This window comes from Cololabis saira, chromosome 7 (genome assembly GCF_033807715.1).
Source record: "Cololabis saira isolate AMF1-May2022 chromosome 7, fColSai1.1, whole genome shotgun sequence".
In the NCBI taxonomy this organism is placed as follows: Eukaryota; Metazoa; Chordata; class Actinopteri; order Beloniformes; family Belonidae; genus Cololabis; species Cololabis saira.
This window is the reverse complement of record NC_084593.1, coordinates 22,249,772-22,276,131: the sequence shown is the minus strand read 5'-3', so window position 1 is coordinate 22,276,131 and position 26,360 is coordinate 22,249,772. Positions and strand designations below refer to the sequence as shown.

At 40.8% G+C, this 26,360-nt stretch overlaps 2 protein-coding genes across 6 annotated transcripts; both read left to right on the top strand.

The window, feature by feature from the left end:
• Positions 1-4,812: 4,812 nt before the first annotated feature.
• Positions 4,813-16,916, top strand: zgc:66447 (SLAIN motif-containing protein-like). 4 transcript variants are annotated; one of them, XM_061725077.1, is made up of 9 exons: positions 4,813-5,058; positions 5,882-6,519; positions 9,836-9,972; positions 10,685-10,804; positions 11,931-12,071; positions 12,370-12,693; positions 12,823-12,966; positions 15,517-15,817; positions 15,914-16,916. In XM_061725077.1, the coding sequence occupies exons 2-9, from the start codon at positions 5,891-5,893 to the stop codon at positions 15,966-15,968; spliced, it is 1,851 nt and encodes a 616-aa protein (XP_061581061.1). In that variant the 5' UTR covers positions 4,813-5,058; positions 5,882-5,890; the 3' UTR covers positions 15,969-16,916. The 4 variants fall into 4 exon arrangements, with proteins under 4 accessions (XP_061581061.1, XP_061581059.1, XP_061581062.1 ...); XM_061725075.1 differs by having other exon boundaries at positions 12,370-12,699; XM_061725078.1 differs by lacking the exon at positions 10,685-10,804 and having other exon boundaries at positions 12,370-12,699.
• Positions 16,917-17,607: 691 nt separating this feature from the next.
• Positions 17,608-26,360, top strand: znf711 (zinc finger protein 711). Of its 2 annotated transcripts, none has more exons than XM_061725073.1 (8): positions 17,608-17,757; positions 19,347-19,421; positions 19,553-19,633; positions 20,990-21,844; positions 22,307-22,453; positions 22,558-22,740; positions 24,192-24,323; positions 24,536-26,360. In XM_061725073.1, exons 3-8 carry the CDS (start codon positions 19,555-19,557, stop codon positions 25,714-25,716), a joined length of 2,577 nt encoding a protein of 858 aa, XP_061581057.1. In that variant the 5' UTR covers positions 17,608-17,757; positions 19,347-19,421; positions 19,553-19,554; the 3' UTR covers positions 25,717-26,360. The 2 variants fall into 2 exon arrangements, with proteins under 2 accessions (XP_061581057.1, XP_061581058.1); XM_061725074.1 differs by having other exon boundaries at positions 19,533-19,633.

Sequence of the window (26,360 nt, the reverse complement as noted above, 5' to 3'; positions counted from 1 at the left end):
GCAGAAATTGTGAAAAGTGTAAGTACATTAATTCTTATAGAGGCTCTGTTTTATTTGTCATGAGCAGTCCACTGTTTTGTTAGTGCAAAAGGATGTAAAGATTATATCTCTACACAGTGTTAAACACAGGATATCAAAGTCTGGTAAACTGTAACGCCTCGGACTAAAGATACTTAACCTCAATATTTGAAAGACCTTACAGTTTTTCACAATTGTTTAAACACATTTATTGGAACATCAGACACAATGTGCACATCCTGAAACTCATGTTTCAGGTGGCTAAACCAATCCTGCTGAACTCCAAGCACATTTACTGCTCTAGACTCAAATTCCCATTCCATACCACACATTTCTCACAACACTACACACAATTCCCAATATCCTGCACACTCTTCCTGAATTCCCTCTCTTGCTGTTCACTCAGAACACACAGTCAATCAAATTTCTAAACTCCAAAGGCTGTTGTGCAATATGCAATCAGCAATTTGCCATTGAATTCATATTCATTGATGAAGCGGGGTTCAACCTTGTAAAAAGAAGGTGCCGAGGGAGGAATATCATCGGCCAGCGTGCCATCAAAGAGGTCCCTGGCCAGCATGGAGGGAACATAACAATGTGTGCTGCCATCAATCACCATGGCGTCCTCCATCACCATGCCACCCTTGGCCCCTACAACCCTGCACTTATTCTAGCATTCCTGGACCAGCTCTACAATATTATTGTCCAGCCAGACCAGATGGAGGACACAGAGGTGGTCAGGTTCCTTGTTATCTGGGACAATGTCAGTTTCCACCAGACTGCTCTGGTCCGTGACTGGTTCAGGATCCATCCAGAAGTTGATGTCCTATATCTCCTTCCATACTCTCCCTTCCTCAACCCAATTGAGGAGTTTTTCTCTGCCTGGAGATGGAAGGTATACGAGAGAAATCCTCAGACACGGATCCCACTGCTGCAGGCCATGGAGGACGCACGTGGCGATGTCACTGCTGAGGCCTGTCCAGGCTTCATGCGGCGTTGTAGGAGATTCTTCCCCCGCTGCTCGGCCAGGGAGAACATCGCCTGCGACGTGGAGGAGGTCCTGTGGCCAGCCAGGGATGAAAGGCAGGATGCAGCCTAAAACTTTTGTTCTGTTTCTATTTTCTGTCAAGTTTTCATCCACAGCTTGCTGTGATGTCCAGTGGACTGCACATTTTGAGTCCAAATACTGTAAAATATTATTTGTTGTTACAGTAAAGAATTATGTGTTGTTTTCTATTTTAGTACCTATACATAAGAATACTATATGGTGATACATTACATCCAACAGCTGAAGGTGTAACACTGAACATACAAAAGCATGATTCTACTGAGGCATTCATATAGTGTTTTCCATTCATACTATAGTGTTTTCCATTCTGCACATCAGTGTTCAGTGGGTGCTTAGAAATGTGTACTCAAATGATGTATGTGTTTGGCCTTTGAGAAGGAAATACAATTTAGTGAAGAGTTAACACTGTTTTGAGGGTAGAGTGTGCTTTTGCAAGAGAAGTGTAGGATTTTGCATTTTGTGTGTGAGTTTTGTAATTTGTGTTTAGAGTTTTGTGAAAGTGAGGTAGTCTATCAGGAAATGTGTTTAAACAATTGTGAAAAACTGTAATACTTAGACACTTTATGACTTGGACACTCAACTGGTCCTAGAGACTCACTCCAAAAGCAAGTTTCCACTGACTCCTGTGTTAAAATGTTAAACTTTACAGCAGACATAAATATGTTTAGCCTATAGCCTGGTTCCAAAAACAGTTTTGGTCTCTATTGTTAAATTACACACTCTGCTCTGGGGCTTTATTTTGTACCACCTCAGGTGAATTTATAGAAAGAAATGCATGGATTTACGATATGGGGATTAGACTTTTGATTGGCAGTCAGCTTTGCTTTTTTTCACATTAGTCATGATCATGCTACAAAGCTTAGCAATTAGCAGTTTCTACTAACCCAGCTTAGGCTAAACAAAGTGTCATTAATGAGACAACACTGCACACAGCTATATTGTTCGAGAGAGCAGACAGGAACAATGTCAGTCAAAATTAGCTGTGGCTACCAGCTCCCTCAGTGTATCGCCTCTTTTTATTTCTGCTCTAAAGTTGGACATTTTAACATGGAAAACAGTGGGGATTGACTCGCTTTTGGAGACAGCCTCCAGTGGCCAGTCAAGGAACTGCAACGAATCTTACTTAGCCTCAACCTGGAAGCTAGAAGGTTGGTGCTTGCTTTAAAACCCGCTCTTCAGAAAACCCTCAGCTGTAAAAAAAACAACAACAACAAAAAAAAAACAATACATGAAGCATAAGGTCACCTGACCCATTGGTTTCTGTAGAAAGGTTTTAAAGTCCAAACATATTAATCTTTGTACAGAGCACAGCCATGTTGCTCAGGAAGCAGATGGAAACACATCCACCGTATGTCAATCAAAGTTAGGTTCGGCTACCAGCTCCTTCCGCCAAAATATCTCCAGGGCTCCTGGCAGACCTTTACAGCAGAATATACGGCTTACCATGTTCTCTCCAGTGAAATCAAAAATTACTGTTGGCTTTAGCCGACACTGAGTTCATATAAATAATCATATAATATCATATATCTTATAATAAAAGTTCAAAAAGTTGGTTGCCTCGCAAAACCCAATAGCATGACAAATATGGACGAGGAAGCGATAGTGGCAAGCCATTGACTGAGCCGACTGTCAATCTATAGTTACAGATATGCATGTATTGCTTTATAGAAATTTTCCTGGCATGGTTAAAAAAAAAATGTCACCACGCTCAGAGTTGTCATGGACAACTGAAACCAAAACTGTTTTTTGAACCATGCTGTAAATATGTTTATTTCTGCTCTGAAGTTGGACAGTCAATGGAGACTGGCTCCCAGTGGTCAGTCGAGGAACAACAATGATTCATGGTTCCTCATGAGGCTCAACCCAGAAGTTAGATTTATTGTTTCTTTAAATTATTCGTTGCCGCTAACAGAAAATCTTCTAGTGATGCATTGTATTTCCAGTAAGAACTTATGGTCCACACAGAGACAAACGAGACAAGCAACCTATCACTCCGCCTAAGCAGGGGCGCCTCCAAATGTTTTTCATAGGGGTGGCCAGATGGTGCCACTTAAATTCTTGGGGTGGACACCAAAACTAAAAGGCACCATTACAGGATTGTATTATACTGTTGTAGTATACAGGCTCAGAAATACCTGAAACACCTACTGATATCCATTTGGCCCAAAGCATTTGGGATGAAACGCATAACTGACGATAGAATCTATGTGACTGGCAAGTGGGTTTTTTTTTTAGTTTTTTTTTTTATTGAGGCAAGTGGGGTGGTCATTGGGGTGGCCAGCAAATTTGTAAGGGGGAGCCGTGGCCACCGCTGGCCATCCCCTGGTGGCACCACTGCACCTAAGTTCAGTTTACAAAGATCCAAACCTGTCAAGTCTCCCGTTTGGCCGGGAAACTACCTATTTTACCCTTCTTTCCCGCCGTCCTCCCATGAGTATTTTCCCGTAAATTCCCGGCAACTAATTGTCCTTAGTTTTTCAGCAACTTGTGCTTTTTATTATTTTACCTTCTTTTCTCATAATTTTATTTCATTTTATTTGTTATTTAATGTCTAATTATGTCTTGCCGCTTTTAATGTTGATGTAAAGCACTTTGAATTACCTTGTGTTGAATTGTGCTATATAAATAAACTTGCCTTGCCTTGCCTAAATTTCCAGTTTTATAATATAATCATTTTTAAACTGCAAACTGAATTGTCACTAGCCTCCACCTGCTGTAGCCTGGGTCGCAGTTCTTGCAAGGTTAGTGGCGACAACTGGAATAAAATCGGAAAATGTAAATGTTTCACTTGAAGACAATCAATGTGTATATAAACTGAAAATATTTCAAATAAATAAGTGTGCTTTAATTCCCATTTGTATTTTCATTGAGACTCTATTATAGGAATAACATACAGTACATAGGAACGTCCACAGCATTTCAGTGTCAACAAAGGTTGGCCTATCAGGCTATGAGCACATAATTGTAGTTTATAAATGTTTAACAGGTATTTTGTAAGATACTGGACCTCGGTTGGGCTGGTGGGACAGCAGCGGAAAATTTCCCGTATTTTTAAATCCCAAACTTACGGAAGAGTATCAGGGGGAAGATTTTATTTTATTGTGCACTTCAAGAAAAAAGTCAAAATGTCGAGAAAAAAGTCGAAATGTCGAGAATAATGTTGAAATACAATTTTGAGAAAAAAGTAGAAATTTCGTGAATAAAATCGAAATTTCGACATTTCGACTTATTTCTCGACATTTCAACTTATTTCTCTACATTTCCACTTTTTTCTCGACATTTCCACTTTTTCCTCGACATTTCAACTTATTTCTCGACATTCAACTTATTTCTCAACATTTCGACTTTTTTGTCGACATTTCGACTTATTTCTCGACATTTCGACTTTTTTCTCAAAGTGCATAATGAAAAATAAATCTTCCTCCTCTAAAATATTATTTTTATTTTTCTCCTGCCTGGCCCTAATACTCTTCCGTACAAACTTAACATGCAAAGACCCAAATAACCTAACATCCGTGCTGGGCGAGATGGAAAAGATAACACTCTTTGCATGCTGCGTACTTGTGATTTTAGTGCCGTTTATTTTTGTTTTTTTTTGTCAGGAGACATTTTTTGCTAAACAGCGACACCCAGTGTCTAAAACACGCTGTTACAAAGCGAGTGTAGCTGCAGTTGCGGCGCGCTCCCGCAGGGTGGCGCTAAACCGCAGCAAAACCCGCGGGGGAGGGGCGAGCGCTGCTCCGCTGCAGCTCCGCTCGCTTTCACCACTAAAGTCCCAACATCAAGGTACTAGTCATCAGCAGCGAGACGTGGTGATGCTTTTTGTTTTACCAGCTACGAGAGAAGATGGAGTAGTTAAATGAGGGACGTCCCGTCGCTCCTGCTGGTTGTGATTCGCCTCCATCCATGCGGTCGGCGCGCCGCGGCGGAGGAAGCTCAGTCATCGGACCGACGACACGGCTCAGTCCCCGGTACGGCTGTTGTGTTGATTAGCATGCTAACCAGCTGCCTTTAACCATTACATGATTGGATATAACCACACTGCCGCCGTTTATGCTTCTGAATGGGGTTTTTTCTGCGTCTTTGTGCAGCTAATTAGTCAACTATAAAGCCTGAATTATGGTCCCGCGTTAAATCGACGCAGAGCCTACGCCGTAGGGTTACGGCGTAGGGTACGCGGCGACGCGCACCGTACTGTGCGCGTCGCCGCGTACTTTACGCCGTAGGCGCTGCGTCGGTGCAACGCGGAACCATAAATCAAGCCTTAAAGGCACATGAAATGCAGGCGACATGGAAAATACTAAAACTTTAGGGTTCATGCACGAGTATCGTGCACGATAATGAGGTGTATCCATGGGATAAAAGCATCACTTGTTTGGGTCATTTACACAGTACAGAGTTGCTGTTGTGTGCCGCTCATTCAGCAACACAGTGCTGTATTTTGTGCTGCAGTTTCTTGCGTTTAGGTCTAGTTTTCTTCACGTGTTATAAACGTGCATGTTGTCTCCTAACAACATTTTTTTAGAGGCATTTGTTTTATTTATTTCTTGTAATGTTTTTATTATTATTATATTTTATTGTCGTGGACTGAGTATTTTTTAGCCTTAATTCTTGAACTTTTATCATTATTTCCTTTTTAATGAACTATATTGTATGTCAGTGTGCATTGGTCTCCCAGTTTTTATTTTAGTTTTTACTATGCTTATTTTTCAGTCAAAATGTTAAGCACTTTGTATTTCATGTACGTGGATGAAAGGTGCTATACAAATAAAATGTGATTCTATTTGATAACAGCACAGCAGCATGGTGGTCCCCCCGCCTGATAATGGGAGTCCCGCCGGGCTCACAGAGAGCTCTGAACCCGAGTGCAAGGAGGTTGGAGAGAGGGGTCACGACCTGGAAGGGGTGGAGCTGGAGGAGGTCCGAAAGCTGCAGGAGCTCGTCCGCAGGCTGGAGGTCCAGAATGAAACCCTGCGCAGCAGAGGGGGCAAGACCTCCAGAGGAGCCGACGGTAACCTCAACGCTGCTGAGGTTAATATAAACGAGAGGCTGACTTGTGAAGGGGTGACGAGCTCCCACCTCAGATTGGAGCACAGCAGTGATCTGGACAGCACAGACTACAAGCTCTCACCTCCTCAGGACAGCAGCAGCAGTGGTGAAGACATGTCCCCGTTGCCCGCCACCAACAGGCTGGAGGGAGAAGACGGAGAGGAGGATCGGGGTCCGTGCGGGGGCTTTCTAACTCTGACCTGCAGCAACGGAGCGGGACAGTCTCAGGGGCAAAGTCAGACGCCGGAGAGCCCATCTCAGGAAAGTTATGAATCAGAGACACTTGCAGAGAGCGACTCAGGGGTGGACCAGACTGCACTGGATGAAGTGGACGTCCTAGATTTGGAGGATGAGTGTGTCGAAATTGAAGACGAAGATAGTTGGTAGGTCATCCTTCCTGCATTGGTTGTTTGTGGTCTCGGTCATAACACACGTCTCTAAACATTGCTGAGTCTTTTTTCATGCACCACAACCGTGGATAGGAGATACCTTTTTAGGGGAGGTTGTGTTCTTATAACCATGGTAACAGAATTGACATCCTGGCATCTCTGTTTATAGGTAAAGTAACTCCTTTAGCTGGATGAGTCAGTTCAACTTTTTTCATTTGAACTATTTAAAATGTACAATTTCCCACAAGGCAGTGGGGTTATAGTGAGACTCAACTGTCTGTCCTTTTTTTTTTTTCCTCAGTACAGCAAATGCAGGTGTCTTTTCCTGGGCTTTTAAAGCTCAGTTTGACATTTGGAAACATTTGAAATACTGTTTTTCAAGGGCAGGGTTATGAGGAGGCAGTAGAATAAATAAATAAAACTTTACAAGCAAATGATCTGAACGATAAGAAGGTGTTTCTTATTTAAGAAGGTGCAGAATGCTCATGCCAAGGTACACACCAAAATGATATCCTACTTACTACCTGTCTGTCAGGGTAATGTTGGTCCAGAGGAACAGCTGAAACAGGGATAGAAATGTTATGGCTACCGCTTGCCAGGTGCTTTTTTTTTTTTTTTCTTTTTTCAGGACGTTACAACGCTTATATTTCTGTTATCTAGAAACAGATCTATGTTTGGTATGCTCATTGCACTAAGGGCCAATAAAATTACAGAGTAGGAATAAAGTTAAAGTTTAGCAGATTTTTTTTCTGTTTTTGAAACAAGACAAGCTTTATGTTACCCCCCAGTTTAATTGGCTGACTATAACCCAAAATGAACAATAAAAGAGGCTTAATTAAGAATAATCCCAGTCAATATTTTTGCCAGATTGGTCTGGACACATTTTTTTTTTTTTTTTAATGCTGTTCTTTCTGTAATCTCAGCTGTGTTCCTGGTGGCTACATAGGCAGCTGTGCCATGACGCTTACCAGCAAGGCCGTTTGTGGCTTATTTTCTGTTTCTCGTAATTAGCCATACCATATGGGCTTTGGAAGGTTATCATAGCCAAAACATTGGTAATCCTAACAGCGGCATAATCTGATAAACTGCTTGGGTGGGATTGCGCAGCATGTGATCCGAGGCCCCCCTGCCAGAGGATCAGAAACAGAAACAGCGAGTGCAGAATTAGTTTAGTAGTGTTTTTATTTATTCAGTTCCCCCCATTCAAGAGAACTATTGACCCTACAATTCCCCATATTTAGAGTATTGAAAAACAGACTAAGTTTTCATTCTTGAGTCCAACTTTTATTGTTCGACAAGATGGTTTTCAAATCTACCAAAGCAACTCAGAACTATCTTGATTATCCACCATCCAGTACAGTGATGCTCATTTTTGTCCAGGGCGCTTTTGTGCAGTTAACAATAGTATCCACAAAACATCAACACATTTGACTCAAACTACATACCTCCCTCAGATTGTACTGATGTGGTTTCAGGTTCTCGTGGGAAAGGATCATCATGTTCTTACCAGAACAGTAATTATATTATCACTGTAGAATAATTATGCATCAGCACTGTTTAACCAACCGGCTAATATTTTAGCTTCTGTTGTTGGCAAAGGAAAATAATGAATGAATGAATTGTTTATTTCGGTTACATTACATTATTTGCAATTCAAACTGTGTGTGTGTGTGTGTGTGTGTGTGTGTAAATGACAAAACACTTTCATACAAGTTTACACTCATCAGTTTCACACAAAAAATAATAATAAACTCTGTAACCGAAAAAGGAATAGGCTGAAGCCAAAGCTTATATTTGCCTACCCTGTACTTTCCAACAGAAAACCCAGATTATCTGCAATATGAAAAGAAACAAAAAGAGAAATTTCCCTTTAAATTGTTATGCTTAACCAAATTATACTCCAATCATTTAGCATTGTAATCCTTAATTATTTTACTTTTCAATATTTTTTTAAAATTCAACAGAGATTTACACAGTTTCACTTCATCACTAAATTGATTCCATAATTTGACTCCCAAAAATGAAACACATCTACATTTAACATTAGTCCTCACACGACATCTTTCAAAGACCCACAGCCTTCTTAAATTATAATTTGTTTCTCTTAATTTAAAGAAATGCTGAAAACAAGCAGGAAGGCTATTATTCTTAACTCGAAACCAAATTTCTAATGTTTTTAAATATACAATATCTATGAATTTTAATATGCATGACTCTACAAATAATTTATTAGTAGTGACACGATAAGAAAAATAATATATATATAAAAATATATAAGCAGACCCCCTTTTTAAAAACCGGTTTGATTTGTATAATCTGACATGATTGGGTGTCTTACAAGAATGGAACAACAGCTACAGACTGGCGTCTTGTTTGAATATTGATATCAGCCAGAGGCCCAAACTGCAGTGTGACTGGATCAAATGCAAAAGTTACTGTTGTGCATCAAAAATGATGAAGTCTGTCCCATCTGCACCTCCCCAGCACTCTGCGATGAGTGACCTCAATATTACTCTCTGTATTGTTGTGTATTATAGTGGGAAATGGGACCTTTTATGTTTGCCCAGTGGGAAGATGATTTGTAGTTGATAGGTCCAGAACTAGTTGAGCCAGGCCTTTTGTTTGTCTAGCTGAAAAGGTCAGGTCATGTGATCAGTTGTTCAAAGCTTGTGGTGACTTCATGGTTGTTTGCTGTCACCATGGCAACACTGGATCCATTTAAGAAGAAGCATGAAAATTCAGTGGCAAAAATCCAACATTGGCTGCTGTTTGTCCTAACTAAATGTTACTGAGGATTTGTTTTGTTGTTTGGTTTTTTCAAAAACAAATTGAATTCATTTTTCTTTTTGCCCCCCTTTTATTTGAAAAGTGTTCAATCCACTTTTCTGCCTCCCTGTGGGTGTGGTGCAGCTTAGCTTTTGTAGACTAAGATGAGATAAATCTGTGGGTAGATGTGATAAAATTCAGCTCTAGACTGAACTAGGTTTAAGGGAAGAAGATGCAAATCTTTGCTTAAATCATTCACAACAACCGGGTTGCTTGTGTGATAAGAGATCTCTGCTGCAGCAGTTTCCTATCTTACATCTAGACAGTTCACTGACTTATATTTACTTTCTGTGTTCTGTCATTCTCAGTGTTTGAGAGATATGAACTAAACCAATCTGGTGTTTGCTCATTTAACTTTATGTTGTGCACTTAGTGGAAAGAATGTTTAGCAGATTGGCCTTTCTTCTCTTACTGTCACTCTTTTCCACCCACCTTGACTTTCTCTGTCGTATAAGCTTTTCCTCTGTGTTCTTCTTTCCAACAGGTTGTACGTGTCTCCTAAAAAGCAAATGGCTGATCCAGGGCCAGACTCGCCATTGAAGTGGTGTCGGCAGGTTCTTGATCATCGCAGCCCAGAGACGGAAATGGCTTGCCGGACGCTGATCAATCGTTTGGACCAGAGTATGCATCAATGCATTATACCCAGTATTCAAGCCTTTAGATAAACCAGCCTTCTGTGTATTTCCGAATTTGAACCTACTCTTTAGGCTCCCAAACCACTCACATTTTACATTTAAACATCTGTAAGTCATGTTCAGTTACCTAATTCAGCATACTTGCTGCACCACTACAGTCAGTCCCTTTTGTATTCTAATGTACTGCTCACCTCTGCAGTGCAGGGACAATGATCTATTTTTGCTTTGTATGACAAAATACAATAAATGTATATACACCCTTTACGTGTGAATAGAAGTTTGCATCTGATTAAACAGGCCCTATTAATTATGTATCATGCCTGCAGCTTCAACTTCCTGCACACAGCAGAACCTGATCAACAAGGTTATTCACACCATGGCTGAATGAATACATAAAGTCAGCGTTTGTATTGGATTACCTTCCCGTCTGTGAAAGCTCTCCTTTTTAAACAATAGCACTGGGCTATGAAACAACTAAGTCATAGCCAAACAAGAGAAACTAATGATTAAAAAGCAAAAGTGTTTTGTGAAAATTGGAGTATACCTGACCTAAGAACATTTTCTGCACTTATTTAAATACTTGATAGCTTGTTCTCAACGTTCTTGCGTGAGTGGTTTATACATGTGGCTAACCTTATGTCCAACTTAACATTGTGTACATGTTGCGTAAGTGATTTCCCCTGTCCTGTTCCCTGCAGCATCGCGGTGGAGGAACATGTACAGCAGCCCATCGGAGGCAGGCTCGGCAAGCTCAGGCCTGATCTCTCCTGGGTACCACATATCAACTAACAAATCCCTACTAACCTGTGGCAGCTCAGGTATGGCATGACATTAACACGCTGCTCTCCGGTGGGAATAACATCACATGCATGATTGTTTATATGTATACCGTAGGTACAGAAGCATCATCAGATTGTTTTGATTGGTAATTTTTGAGGTTAACGCTTAGATTCTTGCATGTTTACCCACCTTCTTGTCTGCATAAGTTGTGCAATAGCACAAAGCTTTTTCCAATACAAAAAAAAAAAAAAAACACAGAGCACTTTATAATACTGTATTATCAGGTAACTATTTTTTATTATCTGGTAAATGTAATTGTTGAGTTCATGCAGGACAGACTGCTGTCAGCTGACCATCCCATATGTGCTCTACATCAAGGCTGAATTGTCTTGATATGATATTAGGATGAGTGGACACAAATGTGTACAAATTACTAGTGTGCGTTAAAAGATGGGTCAGCAAATGTGTGGAATCATTTTTCCAACAAGTAACGAAACCATGTATCTTGATATTGTGACAGTATTCATATTTCAATTTTTATGAACTTGAAAGGTCTTAGCTTGTGAGATGTGATCCTATCTAAGTCTAGGCCTTTGCATACCAACATTTCCTGATTGTCTCAGTGTTGGGTGTGTCAGAAGACGGCTGTTTTTACTAATGCACCCGAGCAAAGCTGTAGGGAAGTGAGGCTGTAATTTAAACCAAATCAAACCTGAAGTTCCTAAATACTTGTTATATAACTCAAGCAGAAAGGGATTGATCAAGCAGCTGTTGTCCAATAACTTTCAATACAAAGTAAAACACAATTTTTTTAAAGCACTTTTATGTTTTGTTTTTTTTTTTCACTTATTTTTTAAGAGATCATATGCAGCATCACATAATTTTTAAAATTTTGGGCAAATGCTTTTATTTTGAAAGGAGTCATCATCCAGTGATGTGACTGCCCTGCTCAGGTTTAAACTTGCCCTCATTTGTATGCCTAAATGAAAAGATTTCACAGTTTGTTCATAATTGCAGTTTAGAAAAGTTTTTTTTCTCCCTCCAGTAGTTATTATGGGCTTTTCGAAAAAGATGCCAATTACTTTCACAAGTTGCATCCAGTAATTTTAACATTATTGTGAAAGATTTTGCTGGTGTAACTTGGAGCCCTCTCTGCGCTTTCAGGTGCCACAAATGTGCAGTCGGCCCTGAGCTCCCAGTCCTCCATAGACAGTGAACTCAGCACATCAGATGACTCCATCTCTATGGGCTACAAGCTCCAGGATCTCACTGATGTCCAGATCATGGCTCGCCTACAGGAAGAAAGTGAGTTGTTGAATATAATGATTTGGGTTCCACCAAATACATTTGTTACTAACTATTAAGGTTTTCTAACAGATGAAGAAATAGAACAAGTTAACATGGTTAGAGTAAGTGCAAATATGCCCTTACTTATCATCAGATCAGACATCTTACTTTTTTAAGTGCCACTGTTATTTATTTTTTGTTTTCACATTTTCACAAATAATGCATTCAAAGATTTAGATATGCTTTTGAACAGCTCTCTTTAAATACTTTTTCTTATTCTTTTTTCTTTGATTCAATTAAATGTTTCTGGTGACAGGTCTGAGGCAAGATTATGCTTCAAGTTCAGCATCTGCATCACGCCGCAGCTCCACTACATCTCTGCAGTCACTGCGCCGGGGTGGTACATACAGTGACCAGGAATTTGACACTTATAGCCTGGAAGATGAAGAGGATGAGTTTTGCTCCGTGCCCCCGCGGCGACATCGTTTTACCCCTTCACCCTTAGGCTCACCTCGCTGCCTGTCTCCATCCACTTCCAGCCACGGTCAGGAATACAGCAGCCAACTCGGGGCACCTCGCACTAGAACACCCAGACGTTCTCTCCAAGGCCCCAGTGCAGAGCTGCTTAAATTTGCTAAGAGTGAGGGTAGGCTAAAATTAGTAATAAATCAGCACTGTACCCAAGGTCAATAAGATTAGAAATTCGTTTCCTAAAATTGAGACAATGTGCATTCTGTTGTTTCAATCCATTGTGTGTGTGTGGTTCCAGAGGAGTTGAGGCACAGCATGCCTAATCTGGCCCCCCGCACCAGCCTACGTTCTCTGGAGGCGGTCAGAAACAGCCGCAGCATGGAGGCTAACCTCCAGAGCTCTGGCAACCGCATGTCTCACCTGACTCACTCCCCCTCCACAGGTAACCCTGCCTCCTCACCAGCTCCCTACCACTCCTCTGGTTTAACAGCACCTGTTTATCCTTCTGTTTATTCCAGTTCACTGTCTCCTTAATCCTACTACCTTCTTCCAAGCTTCTGCATGACCACAACAAGGTTACTTGTTTTGTTTTTTTATAGTACTCTATGAAGTATTAGACCACTGAAAATAGAGTCAAGCTGGTTGTTTATGGCATTGTTTGCTTTTATTAATTAATTAATTTGAATCATACATAGTTTCTGTTTCTTTGCAGTATAATGAAATACAAGAATTCCTTTAAATATCTTTTAATAATACTTTTGTGAAAGAATATCTATTTGTCCTTTAACTTCCGCTTACCCGGGTTCGAGTCATGGGGGAAATATGCTGTATGATAATACAAACCTTTTTCCAAAACATTGGATTAATATGAGACGAGATATTATTGTACCACTATGTCCTGCGTATGCCCTGGAGGCTCCTTGCAGTTGAAACACCTCTTAGATCTGATTGTGCTGATTCTCATCCCCACTACTTTATATATTAGGGCTGGGGGTAAATGATAATTTTGAAAATGTTTAATCGGGCGATTATTTTATCGATTAGTACTTAGACTACTCTAATAGGTACCGGTAATTGGACATTTATTCTAATGATTATTTTTCTGTTGTTGGATTAATAAAAACCATAATGTATCAAATAAATATACAAAATTCTTAATAATATAGTGTTACCGGTACTAAACAACACAGTTTTGCACAGCAAAATAAGAATATGGAATAAAATTATACAAAATAAAAAGGCCAGCCCTCTAACATTCCAACACAAATCTCTCCTGTACAAAATTACAAACAAAACAGTGCCATGCAAAACACTGGCCGTGCACACTGTTTTGCATTGCACTGCATATTTTCCAAATGTGTTAAAAAGAACATACTTGGATAAAAAAGGCCACTGTTTCACACTAAATTAAACTTTTTTTATTACATAAAGTCTAATCACGAAAGGAACCTTTCTATGGTGGATGGAACAAAAAAAAAAAAAGTTTTTGGTAGGAATCCTTTTTGGTGGCACTTAAGCTAAATAAATACATTAAAAAAATGTTTGTGATGCCTTTAAAAACAGATATGACAGTTACATCCAGAGCACATCAAATGTAGGAGCTGATGCATACCATGATTTGATCATTTGACGTTCGTTTTTGCAATCATTTTGCTTATTATATTTTGCAATATTATTGTCACATCCACGAAAGACAAGGTGATGCCTCCGCTTTAGATGCTCCAACATCACTATTGTGCTGGTGTGGTATGCCAATTCCAAAAGGCATTTGGGACTAAATTCCCATACTTTTGATGATTTAGGGTGAGCTTTTTTTATTTTATTTATTTATTATTATTTTTTTTATAGGTTTTTGCAGGGCTTTGTTGGGCACGCTGTCAGGAGGTCGCGGTTTCGGTCTCCATTCTGCAAAATGCAAGCTGTTTATTTTCGTCGACCCATGTGTGCGTGTAGACACGCCAACGACAAAATATGAGGATGACGATATTTTGAAGTCGACATTATCGATGCATCGCTACACGCCTATTATACATGACTTCAAACCACCCAGTAGCGGCTGGTCCTATTGACTCAATGTTGCCAACGGGACCACATCATCTGCAAAACAGCAGACATGGAAACCCAACACCACTAAACTGTATCCCCTCCGCCTCTTTGGTGCACTGAGCAACTCTGTCCATTTAAGTTAGAAACAGAATCTGTGACAAAGGACAACCCTGAAGTTGGAGTGTGCAGGATCTTTTTTTTGACTTGTTTCACTACGTTTGAAGAGTATGCATTTCACTCTAATAGCAATGTTATGGTTTGTTAATAAATTTAAAGGTTTTCATGGATCCAAGAACCCTTAAATGTTTAGACATTATGTTGCACAGACCTCTCTTGAAGGTCAGTGGTCAAAAATATTGATCATTCACATTTTTATTTGGAAAAAACAAGTTGTGATAGAATATGTGCATCTTAATTTTCCTTATTTTATCCTTGCAAATGCCCACATCGCAATGTATGCTGCTCGAATCATGCACATGCACTCTGGTGATGCAGTACTGATTCTTGCCAGGGGTTTCATTCAATTACGCCAAGAAACAGTCACTTGGAATTTAACTGAATCACTCAAAAATAATAATGTATATCAGAACATGTAATGTTGATTCTTTCAATACATTTGTCATCATTATTACATGTATTAAAACAAGCATGACCCACCTTATAAATGATTACAGTTTCATAAGGTATTTCAGATTCTGTTCTCATCCTTGCCTCATTGTTAATCTTTGCCAACATTTCCCTCTTAATGTACAAGTAACCCTTTCTTAAATTCACCTGCTACATAATGCCACTATTATGTTATTCTCCATAGTCCAGTGCTGCTCTTTCAGAGGCTGCAACAGCTCCTTTACACAAAAAGACACAGTTTGCGTCTTTTTATCTTGAATGTATGTTAAAGAAGTAGCCAAAGAGCCTCTGAAATCACTGTGCTTTGTCTCTGCTCAAGGTATGGTGTGTGGTCGTCTTCGTAGCAATGGCCAGTCTCCTCTCTCCCTGCGGGCTCCAGTTAAAGCCGTCACTCCTCTGGGCTCCATGGCTCCTGGTCGTCAGCCTTCCAGAGGTCTACCGGTTATCCAAACACATCCACCAACAGGAGGGGGCCGCAGGGTCCAGTCACAAGGATCTGCTAACGGTGGAGTTTATGGACCCGGGAGAGCCTCAGCTGGGACAGGAAGGCCTGTGATGGGACGCGGTCAGGGTGTACCGTCAGTCTCCACAAGAAGCAAACTCGCACACCCTTCCAGGAGGTACGTTCTCAAAAGGAAAAGCAACATTTAGCCAAATACTATTTGACATTTTGCCTGTCTGTGTGGATGAAAACTAACTTTCACTTTTATTGGCAGGTCTTTGGGCATTACTAAAATGTCAGATGACGCCTGGAAAGATGGCTGTTACTGAGCTTTGCCAGAAATGAAGGATGTTCACTGGTGCAAGCTTGACCCAACTTCTCCTCAATAGGAAGAACATGGCCACTGTGTCCACATGTGTGTTGCACAAACCTCTTGGTTCCCCTATTTCAGACTGCAGTGCTGGGCTACACTGGATTTGTAGTTGATCTCTCCCTCGCATGAAACATTGTCAACCCACACAGAGAAAATGTGTAGGTAGATAAGAGGCTACACAGGCACACTCCATTTGTTGTATGGACCAACCTTGAGCTTCCAGAAGATTTGTGTCAATTTTACTTATTTTTTTATGGTAATTGTGAGAAACAGCTGGAATATTGGGGTTTGTATCCCTGTACTGTTGATGTAATTAATATGGAGACAATTTAAATGAAGATATTGCTGGTTTGTTTATTATCTCTGTGAATTACTACTAGATGAAGGCGCCGAGTGTTGCATGCTGGGTTTTGTTTTCCCATCGCCCCACCACCTTTCAACTTTCTCCAACTTGAGTATGACAAATCTTTCATGTGTCAAACAGTAATGTGTGTACATTTGTTGAAAGTTTGATTGGTTCATAGTGGAATCATTATAATTGTGTTGTGTTTGTGTTTTGCTCTTTGCTTACACAATAATGCAACTCTTGTAAACCACACTGCCCTCGTTAAAAAAAAAAAATGGAAATATGGTTTGTGCCAAGGTGCATTACAGCTGCAAACTCTTTAAATCCTTAAGTAATCTTGAATAATTAAAGGTACAACTACAGTACTGAATTTTCCAGTGATTTTTACTGCATATCTCTGTGGATTTGAGTGTTTGCCTTTTGAAACCACTGTACTGAAGAAAATGTTAATTGCACAAAGGCCTTATGCCTTATTCAGCTATGCACCCTCATGAAGAGTGCCTGGGAAAATTAGGAGCTGTAATTAAATGAGTAATAAAGTCTGCCCTGAAGCTGTAATTGCATTTCTGGTTATCTTATTCTTATTTTTTATTATTATTACTATTGCATACATGGTAATTTAGTTACTTAGTGTTTTTTTTTTTTTTTCCTCTTTCTCCAAACATGTAATTCTACAGTGCATCCGCATCACTGGCAGTAGTTCCGTCACCATCTTCCGGATATTTCCTTCCCATGAACAGCTCTCAGATATAATGCCGCGTTCCATTTACCTCGGAAATCGGAACTGGGAACTGGGAATGGCAGCCATCTGGAATGGTAACTCGGGGGTGGTGAAGCGTCTCCCACTTTCCCAGTAGGAAATCCCACTTCGAGGGGCGTTCGAGTTGAAAATTCCGACTGAGAACTGGGAAATTCCGACTTTCGAGGACAAATGGAACGCGGCATAAGCTCACTCCCCACTCCCCCTTCTGACAAAATGGCCTACAGGCCTGCTCAGCACAGCACATACAAAAGTCTGAGCACACAGTGTTGCAAGCTTGTACTTCCTTTTAATAAAACACACATATACATATTTCTGTTTGAGTCGTGTGCGATTAAACATGTTTTCAGTGAGACAAACCCCGTGTTAATGTGATTCGGCTCTCTTATGCATGACGCAGACGGTAAGGGATCAGCGGTGAACGAGGCCACGCACCGTCCCCCCACCCCCCGCCTCCCCCCTCCCTCCGCCCGCCAGGAAGCGCGCTGATTGGCCGAGGCCTAGCAAAGACTGGCCGGGGATCCAAACCTGCAGGCCGCACTTAGCCTACCGTCAAAAATAAACCAAAACAATAACAAGACAAATCCGAGGAAGCGGGAGAAAGAAACGCCGCTCGAGTGGGAAGAGCGTGTTATCCAGGTAACGTTACTCCAGGCCGGTCTCGGGGGCGCGCAGGGGCCGCCGCGGGGCCGCGCGGGGGAACCGTTGGAACGTAGCGGGCCGCTGCAGGCGGCGAGGACGCGGGCACGATCCGCGCCGCCGCCGCCCAAAACCACACTAAAACACCGCCGAACACAACCAAAGCGCTCATCAGTGGACTGATTTTACTTAAAACCGAATCTTTTCGAATATTGTCGTGTTTATGCCGCTTGGGGCGTCGAGTTAGTCCCGGTTATGACATGGTTTCGATTAGCAGGGTGCTAAAACAAGATGGCGCCCGGGAGTTTCGTCCTAGCAGGGCTAGTTAGCTGCGGGTGGAGGGCTGGGCGGCGGCCCCCTTTATCACCCTCATAACGGCTCTCCTCGGGGCGGGATGGACACTACGAGCATGTTTTATGCCATCTCGACTCAATATTGATTTAATTTGGCGGGGACTGGTCTTCTCTACGGGAATATAAAAAAATAAAGCCTGATTTATGGTTCCGCGGTAAATCGACGCAGAGCCTACGGCGTAGGGATACGCGTCGACGCGCAACGTAGGCTCTGCGTTGGTGTGACGCGGAACCATAAATCAGGCATTAAGTCGCCGCAGACAGCGGTGTGTTTTTGTCTGCTTCGTGTCACGTGACGAGCAGGGCAGTTTCCTCTCCTCAAAACAAGCAGGTCTTGTCCTTCCCGAGGGGGTTATCAACACCAGCTGCATATGAGCCGGTCCTTTGTTTCATACTGACCATCAGACTCAACCAGCTCCAGGTGTATCTGTGCAGGTTCAGGTTGCTTGTAGTACTCTTGACAAGCAATGGATGGAGCTAGTGGCTGGACAAACAACTGTCCTCCCCAGAGGACTGGTCTTTAGTGGTGGCACCCAATGCACTAGATATTAATCAATCATGCTCTAACAATGCACCTTTCAATAACCATGTCTACCTCATACTGCTGCCCTTCACTTTTAAAAAAAATTGTATATACAGGACTGTCTCAGAAAATTAGAATATTGTGATAAAGTTCTTTATTTTCTATAATGCAATTTAAAAAAAACAAAAATGTCATACATTCATTACAAATCAACTGAAATATTGCAAGCCTTTTATTATTTTAATATTGCTGATTATGGCTTACATTTTAAGATTAAGATTCCCAGAATATTCTAGTTTTTTGAGATAGGATATTTGAGTTTTCTTAAGCTGTAAGCCATGATCAGCAATATTAAAATAATAAAAGGCTTGCAATATTTCAGTTTATTTGTAATGAATCCAGAATGTATGACATTTTTGTTTTTGTAATTGCATTACAGAGAATCACAATATTCTAATTTTCTGAGACAGTCCTGTATGTTAATAAGAGCTGTCATTTGCCTATTTACTGTACAGTGAGCAAAAATAACAGTCTAATTCCCTGTCTTGTTGGACCTGACTTCGCCAAATAAACCTGATTCTGATTAACACAAACCTTATTTTAAAAAGATTTCATAATACTTAAATCATGAGCGGCCAACTTGTTAAAATATCTTAAGTTGACACCATGAATGTGTATGTTTTTCCTGAGCTATTTCCTTTCCCTCTCAACAGATTAATTGGATTACCTAGATGGGAGGAGGCATTGTCCTTTTGGTTTTATTGTAGAGCTTATCACTAAATGTGAAGGTATGTATTTAATACTGATCATTCTGTCATTAGTTTACCATTCAGTATTGTTTTTAGCTATGCAAGTAAACACAATGAGTAGTTATCGTTTTGTATACTGTAATTTTTCAGTCTTTTTTTGCGGTAAAAAGACATGGATCGAGGAGGAGGAGTTTTGGAGCTGCACACTCAGGAGCTGAAGATGCCCCATGCTATGATAATGCAAGACTTTGGTAGGTACTTAAGTAGGAATAATGAACAACTATTATATCATAAATACCATGCAACATGTAATCATGTCAAACTATCCCACACGTGGATAAAGTGAAAGTAGTTTTGCTCAGTAATTAAGAAGGTGCATTTCAATTGCAGGAGCTTTCTCCTGAAAGTGGGTACTTTTCTAAAATCAATTTCCTTTACATTTCAAATACAAGAACCTGAAGTTAAATAAATATATAGGAGAGTAGTCTTACCCCTGTAAATGGCATTGGTTGAAAGATACTTTTTGGAGAACTGGTGCTGAACAGATTGGACTTTCTTACCGTTTCTCAATGATTATGTTTTCTCTGCTTCTTTTACTTTCACTGTGCTATGAATGACTTATGATGTATTCATCTTTGAAGAAATTAATAGTAATATGTAGGAGAACGAAGGCAGGGCAATTATTCAAAATTTTACCAAAACAGACATTTGGAACCTATCACCAACATAATCTTATCTGTGTCCATTTTTTTTAAATTCAGTTGTTACTTTAAAACTGCGTGTCTTTTCATGTACACATCACTGAGTTTTAATATTACAAAGATAAGTACTTTTTCTTTAATACTTTAAAGGAAACCCCTATTAGTGTTCTAAGGCTGAAAAAAAAAGCCCTAGCTTCAACCTGATGTACTGAATGTAAATGAGTGACTTTTTGTAATAATGTCAATTAGTATTTAAGAACAAAGAAAATCATTCTACTTGAAAGTGATGACAAGACTTGTGAGATTTGGAAAATAAAATCATGCAGTGTCACAAGATCTATGAGTTGATTGTTCCCATAGCCAGTGGAATCTGTTTTGATAGCCTTTTCTCAATTCCCTTCTATACTATATCATAAGTTATGCTTCATAATCCAGTAATTATTTTCCAAAGTTATTTTCCAACTCCTTTTACACAAAAAACCATTACAGACAGCTTCCTGTAACCGTAACAGACAGACAGACAGACAGCTTCCTGTCTTTGTTAGTGTTTTTTTTTTTAAAGCTGCTGGATGCATCTTGTCCTGCTGGAGCAGTTGTATTAATTGTAAACGCATCATTCAAAGCCAACAAACAAGTCACCTCAAGTTGAAATTGGATTGATTTACCTGTCTTCAAGACCTCAGTGGAAATTTAGTAAATTAATATATTTTCGATCTTTTGGTTCCCTCAGTGTTTAATTATTATTGGGTTATTTTTGTTTAAGTTTGCCTTAAAAAAATTCTGCACACTCATAACAAGAAGATGGTACGCCTCAACTAACATGTGGCCGCGGTTCTAGTGTTAGTTTATTTTTGATATATTTGTTACTTTTATTTTCTCCTGCAAACTTCTGTCTTTTTCTTCCAGTTGCAGGCATGGGAGGTCTGGCTCACATTGATGGGGAACACATTGTGGTTTCTGTGCCTGAGGGGATGCTTCTTTCTGATGTGATGACCGATGAGGGGATCCTCTTGGAGCATGGACTTGAGGTGGAAGGTCTGGAGACTCAAGTGGTTCACGGCCTGGAGACAGAAGTTGTAGAAGGACTGGAGACCGAAGTGGTGGGAAGCTTACATGCTGACGTAGAGGGCTTGGAAGCAGAGGTTGTCGACGGGCTACAGACAGAGGTGGTAGAGTTGGAAGCCCAGGTTGTTGATGGTCTGGACGGTGAGGTTGAAGTGGAGGGTCTTGAGGCGCAAGTCGTCGAGGGCCTGGAAACTGAAGTCGATGTAGAGGAATTGGAAGCACATGTTGTTGAAGGTCTTGAGGAAGAGGTGGAAGTGGAAGGCTTGGAAGCTGAGGTGGTTGATGGTCTGGAGGTAGATGTGGAAAGTCTGCAGTCTCAAGGAGTAGAGGCTCATGAAATAACTGAAGACATGGTCCCCTCAGGGCACAGCGTGATCCTGCCTGACAATATATTGGGGACTGAAGTTGCCATAGAGGAAGCCTTAGATGTCCATCATCACCATGTTTTAACGTCAGACCTCATCCAAGGCTCAAACCACCACGATGACATGCCAGATCAGGTGTTTGTGGCAGAGTTACTTTCTGAGCACCAAGACAACACACTGGACCACCAACTTGTGTCGGAAGGGTTGATGGTGACAGAGGCCAACGCAGAAACCATAATCCATCAGCAGTTGCCAACCGAGACTGTTCCCATCCAGACAGATGAAGATGATGACGCGAGAAGCAGCTCTGAGGATTACCTCATGATTCCTCGTAAGACAGCTTTTCCTATTTTAACACAACAAATAGTATTGCAGGGTTTCCGCGGGGTTTTAAAAAGTATTAAAAAGTGATGAACGAAAATTGCCAAATTTAAGGCCATTAAAAGTGTTAAATTCACTGTCAGAGGTATTATTTTTTTTAAATTGGTATTATTTTTTACCTTTTACATTTTTATCAGTGTATTTTATTGTCATTCACAAAGTGAAATAAATGTGAAACATCTGGTCAACATCAATGAGTCTATAAATCTGTTCTGTATAGTGTTCTATAGTTCAAAATCTGTATTAATGTTAAAAGGTCCGTGATTAACACTTAATGTTGTGACAGTTTTTAAAAAAAATCTGAAGGTAGTGAAAAAGGTATTAAATTTAACATAAGGATTGCTGTATAAACCCTGTATTGTACACTTTTGCACTTTCGGCTATGTAACTAGTGATGTTTGTGGTGTTGAAGTTGATGAAGTGGGAGAGAAGTTGGACATAGGAGACACTCCCTTGGAGATCAGCACTGAAGTCATGGAAGACAAGGAAATTAAAGAGGAAGACGACTCTGAGGTCATCAAAGTGTACATCTTTAAAGCAGAAGCAGATGATGATTTAGGTAAGTGACCTAAAAATGTAACACCAAACCACTTTTATTTCAACAGTCCTTTAAAAATGACTTCAGGACTTCACAGTGACACGTTAGTTCTCTACCATTTCCAGGTGGAACAGAGGTGATAACGGAGGATGACTACCACAACGGTCATCCTGATCTGGAAGCCGCATCGTCAGGCAGACTGGGAGTCGGTCGTGATAAGATGGTCTACATGGCAGTTAAGAACCCACCAAAGGAAGAAGAGGATGATGACGACGATGACAGTGATGATGATGACGATGATGACATTAGTATGTTTCATTTGTGAAAAAGTATTTGGTCTATATCATCAGAAGGAGTGTCTTAGGGGTCACGGCAGCATTAGATTAGCAGCATCCCTATTAGATGAGTTGCTCACCAACAAGATTCTTTCTTTTTTTTCTAGTATGGGCAGTTTTTCACAGCAATGGTCACAACTTTGACCTGTATCACATTTTTGAAATATGAGTGTGGCATCAAACAAGCTTTTTTCAGGGTTTTTCCTGCTTAGAGAAATGTGAGGCAGCTGCCTCAATTTCATGTTGCTTTAGCCTTCCGAGGAAATGATAGTATTTTTTCTATGTACAGTAAGCAGTATTTCCAAACAAGTATGACCCAAGTGTATTTGATATTCGAAACGGCCACGGTGATATGATTGTGGTACTATGCTGAAATATGGACATCAGTCGCTCACACGGCTTCTCTGTGTTCTCTTTAATTAACGATACACCCCATCGGGGTTCTTTTTGCAGAGATTACAGGCTTTGTTATGAAGCTTACACGTTTGCAAGGAGGGGAATTGCGATGAAAGGTGAAGTAAAAAGAGCAGAGATCATTAATATGGGAGAATCTTGAATCATATTATTTAAAAAAAAAAAGGTTAATTTATTAAGAAGAAAAGTGCAATAAAGTCCCAAGATTCCCGTGAAGGATTGGCTTGGCAGGAGTGAGCAGTCTCAGGCAGTGTTTTTCAACCGTGCTCTGTCCTGCATGTTTTAGATGTTCTCCTGCTGAAATGCACCTGATTGGACCAGTATCAGCTTGTCATCAAGTTCTAGGCAACTTTGTCAATGGCCCACTAATTTGAGGAAGGTGTGTTAGAGCAGAGCTAAAACATGCAGGAGACTGTGTCTTGAGGAGGAAGGGTGGAAAAGACCGGTCTCAGGAATATTCGTGCAGTACAGCTTACGTTTAGACAACATGATTTCAGAATGTTATTAATCTTTCCAGATATCATTAAGAACACAGAACAAGGGGCTTTGACTGTCAGTGGCTGAAGACATTCATCTGGCTCATACACAAAGAGGAGGGCATGGATTGTGGCCTATGCCAAAAGCATTGCCCACCCTGCTGCTGCAGGCAAACATATAAATATGATAGATGCTATAAAACAACATGAGAGAACTGTTTTCCAAGAAATAGTGAAGGAAAAGGAACAAATCAATCAGAGAGCGTAGGCAAGAGCCTGTCTACCTGTTTAAAATGAGAACTAGAAGGCGCAGATGCTGGAATCTAGATGTGAGTTTTAATGTGTAAATATTTCCGCATAACTCTGTTTTTGTTGAATTAAAAATGTGAACATCTAATAGTTGTGTATCTTAGGACAAAAAAACAATTTTATTTGGCCAGGAAAAGCCCTGTTCTTGTTAAAATAGTTTTTATCAGGTCTTTATTAAGTACAATAAAATGTCAGTATTGTTGAAAATCTGTAATGTCTTTTCAGGTACTATTGATCAGGTGAAGAATGGAGTGGCTACACCTTTTTTGCAAATCCGCGAGGGGCTGGGAGCAAATCGTGCTCTCAGGGCCAAAACTAAAAAGAGGAGGAAAGGAGATACGAGGCAGTGTCAGACTGGTATGTTCAGTCGAATGATATTAATGGAACACAAATAAAACTGTACATTTCACTTTTTTATTGTGCCCAAAGCATCAAACCAAATTCCAGACATATTTAAAAAAAAAAATTATTCATAAAGATTGATCAGACATATTTTAAAAAAAAAATTATTCATAAAGATTGATCAAAAAATGTTGCATTCCCCGCCCCCCCCCCAACCTCTCTTTCAGCTGTCATCATTGGACCAGATGGATTGCCTTTGACTGTTTACCCTTGCCACATCTGTGGGAAGAAGTTTCGCTCACGAGGCTTCCTCAAGTGTCACATGAAGAACCATCCAGATCACCTGCTCAAGAAAAAGTACCAGTGTACAGACTGTGACTTTACCACCAACAAGAAGATCAGTTTCCACAACCACTTGGAGAGTCACAAGCTCCTGAGCCACAACAGTGATCGATCTCCAGAATATACTGAGTACACGCGCCGCTACCACGAGGCCAGCCCTCTGGGCTCTGACAAGCTCATCGTCAAGGACCGGGAGCCCAAACTGCATCACTGCAAGTACTGTGATTATGAGACAGCAGAACAGGGTCTGCTCAACCGGCACCTTTTGGCAGTGCACAGTAAGAACTTTGCACATGTGTGTGTCGAGTGCGCCAAAGGCTTTCGCCACCCATCGGAGCTGAAAAAACACATGCGGACCCACACGGGAGAGAAGCCCTACCATTGTCCACACTGTGAGTTCCGATGTGCAGATCAGTCCAACCTAAAGACTCACATCAAGAGCAAGCACGGCGCAGATCTGCCCTTCAAGTGCAGCCATTGTCCCCAAGCCTACGCCGACGCACGCGAACTCCAGCGTCACATAGAGATGGTGCAAGGCCACAAGACCCACCAGTGTCCTCACTGCGAGCACAAGAGCACCAACTCCAGTGACCTGAAAAGGCACATTATCTCAGTTCACACCAAGGACTTTCCCCATCAGTGTGACGTTTGTGAAAAAGGCTTTCATAGGCCCTCAGAGTTGAAGAAACACGCAGAGACTCACAAGGGCAACAAGGTGCACCAGTGCCGGCATTGCAATTTCAACGCTCCTGACACTTTCACCCTGAGTCGCCATATCCTGTCCTTGCACACAAAGGACCTCCCATTTAAGTGCAAGCGATGCCGGCGAGGTTTCCGGCAGCCGGCTGAGCTGAAGAAGCACATGAAGACACACAGTGGTAGAAAAGTTTATCAGTGCCAGTATTGTGAGTACAACAGTACGGACGCTTCCGGCTTCAAACGCCATGTCATCTCAATTCACACCAAGGACTACCCCCACCGCTGCGACTACTGCACCAAGGGCTTTAGGAGGCCTTCAGAGAAGAGTCAGCACATAGCTAGGCATCACAAAGACATGTTGATGTAATGTCATCACACACACACACACACACACACATACATACATACTCTTCCCAAGTAAATCTGTGTCACACACCCAGAGGTAAAATTAGTATAAGAAAGAAAGACATAATTTCTGTTCTGTATTAAATCGGGTTTAAACCTTCTCACCCAGGGGTCATGCAAGAACTCATTTTAGAAAAGAAAAAAAAAAAGGGGGGGTGTACACTTGAGTGGGACGGCTGTAAATTGTCTTCTGTTGCAGAAAATTGCATATGAATATATATATTCAGGGCTTCAAATGTCTATATTTTTATACCCACTCAGCTGAAATGCTGCAAGATAACTGTGTCAGTGCTTTGTGGATGTCATACTAGTTCTTTGGAAGATGTGGAAAGAGTACAGAAGAGGTTTGCTTACATTGTAACTAACTAGTATTTTTTTCTTAATGAGTCACTTTTACCCTTAAATTTATTTTCTGTGCTATTCGATCTTAAATGGATGGGAACATTCGGCGATTTTGGCGCACATACTGCATCTTTCAGAAAAAACGCAAAAAATTATGTTCAACAGGCAGAACTTTCACAATTTTGGATTGACCATCCAAGCCGAAACACTTGAAGTTTTATTAAATTAATTATGCATTATTAATAAAGACTTTATGCCATTAAA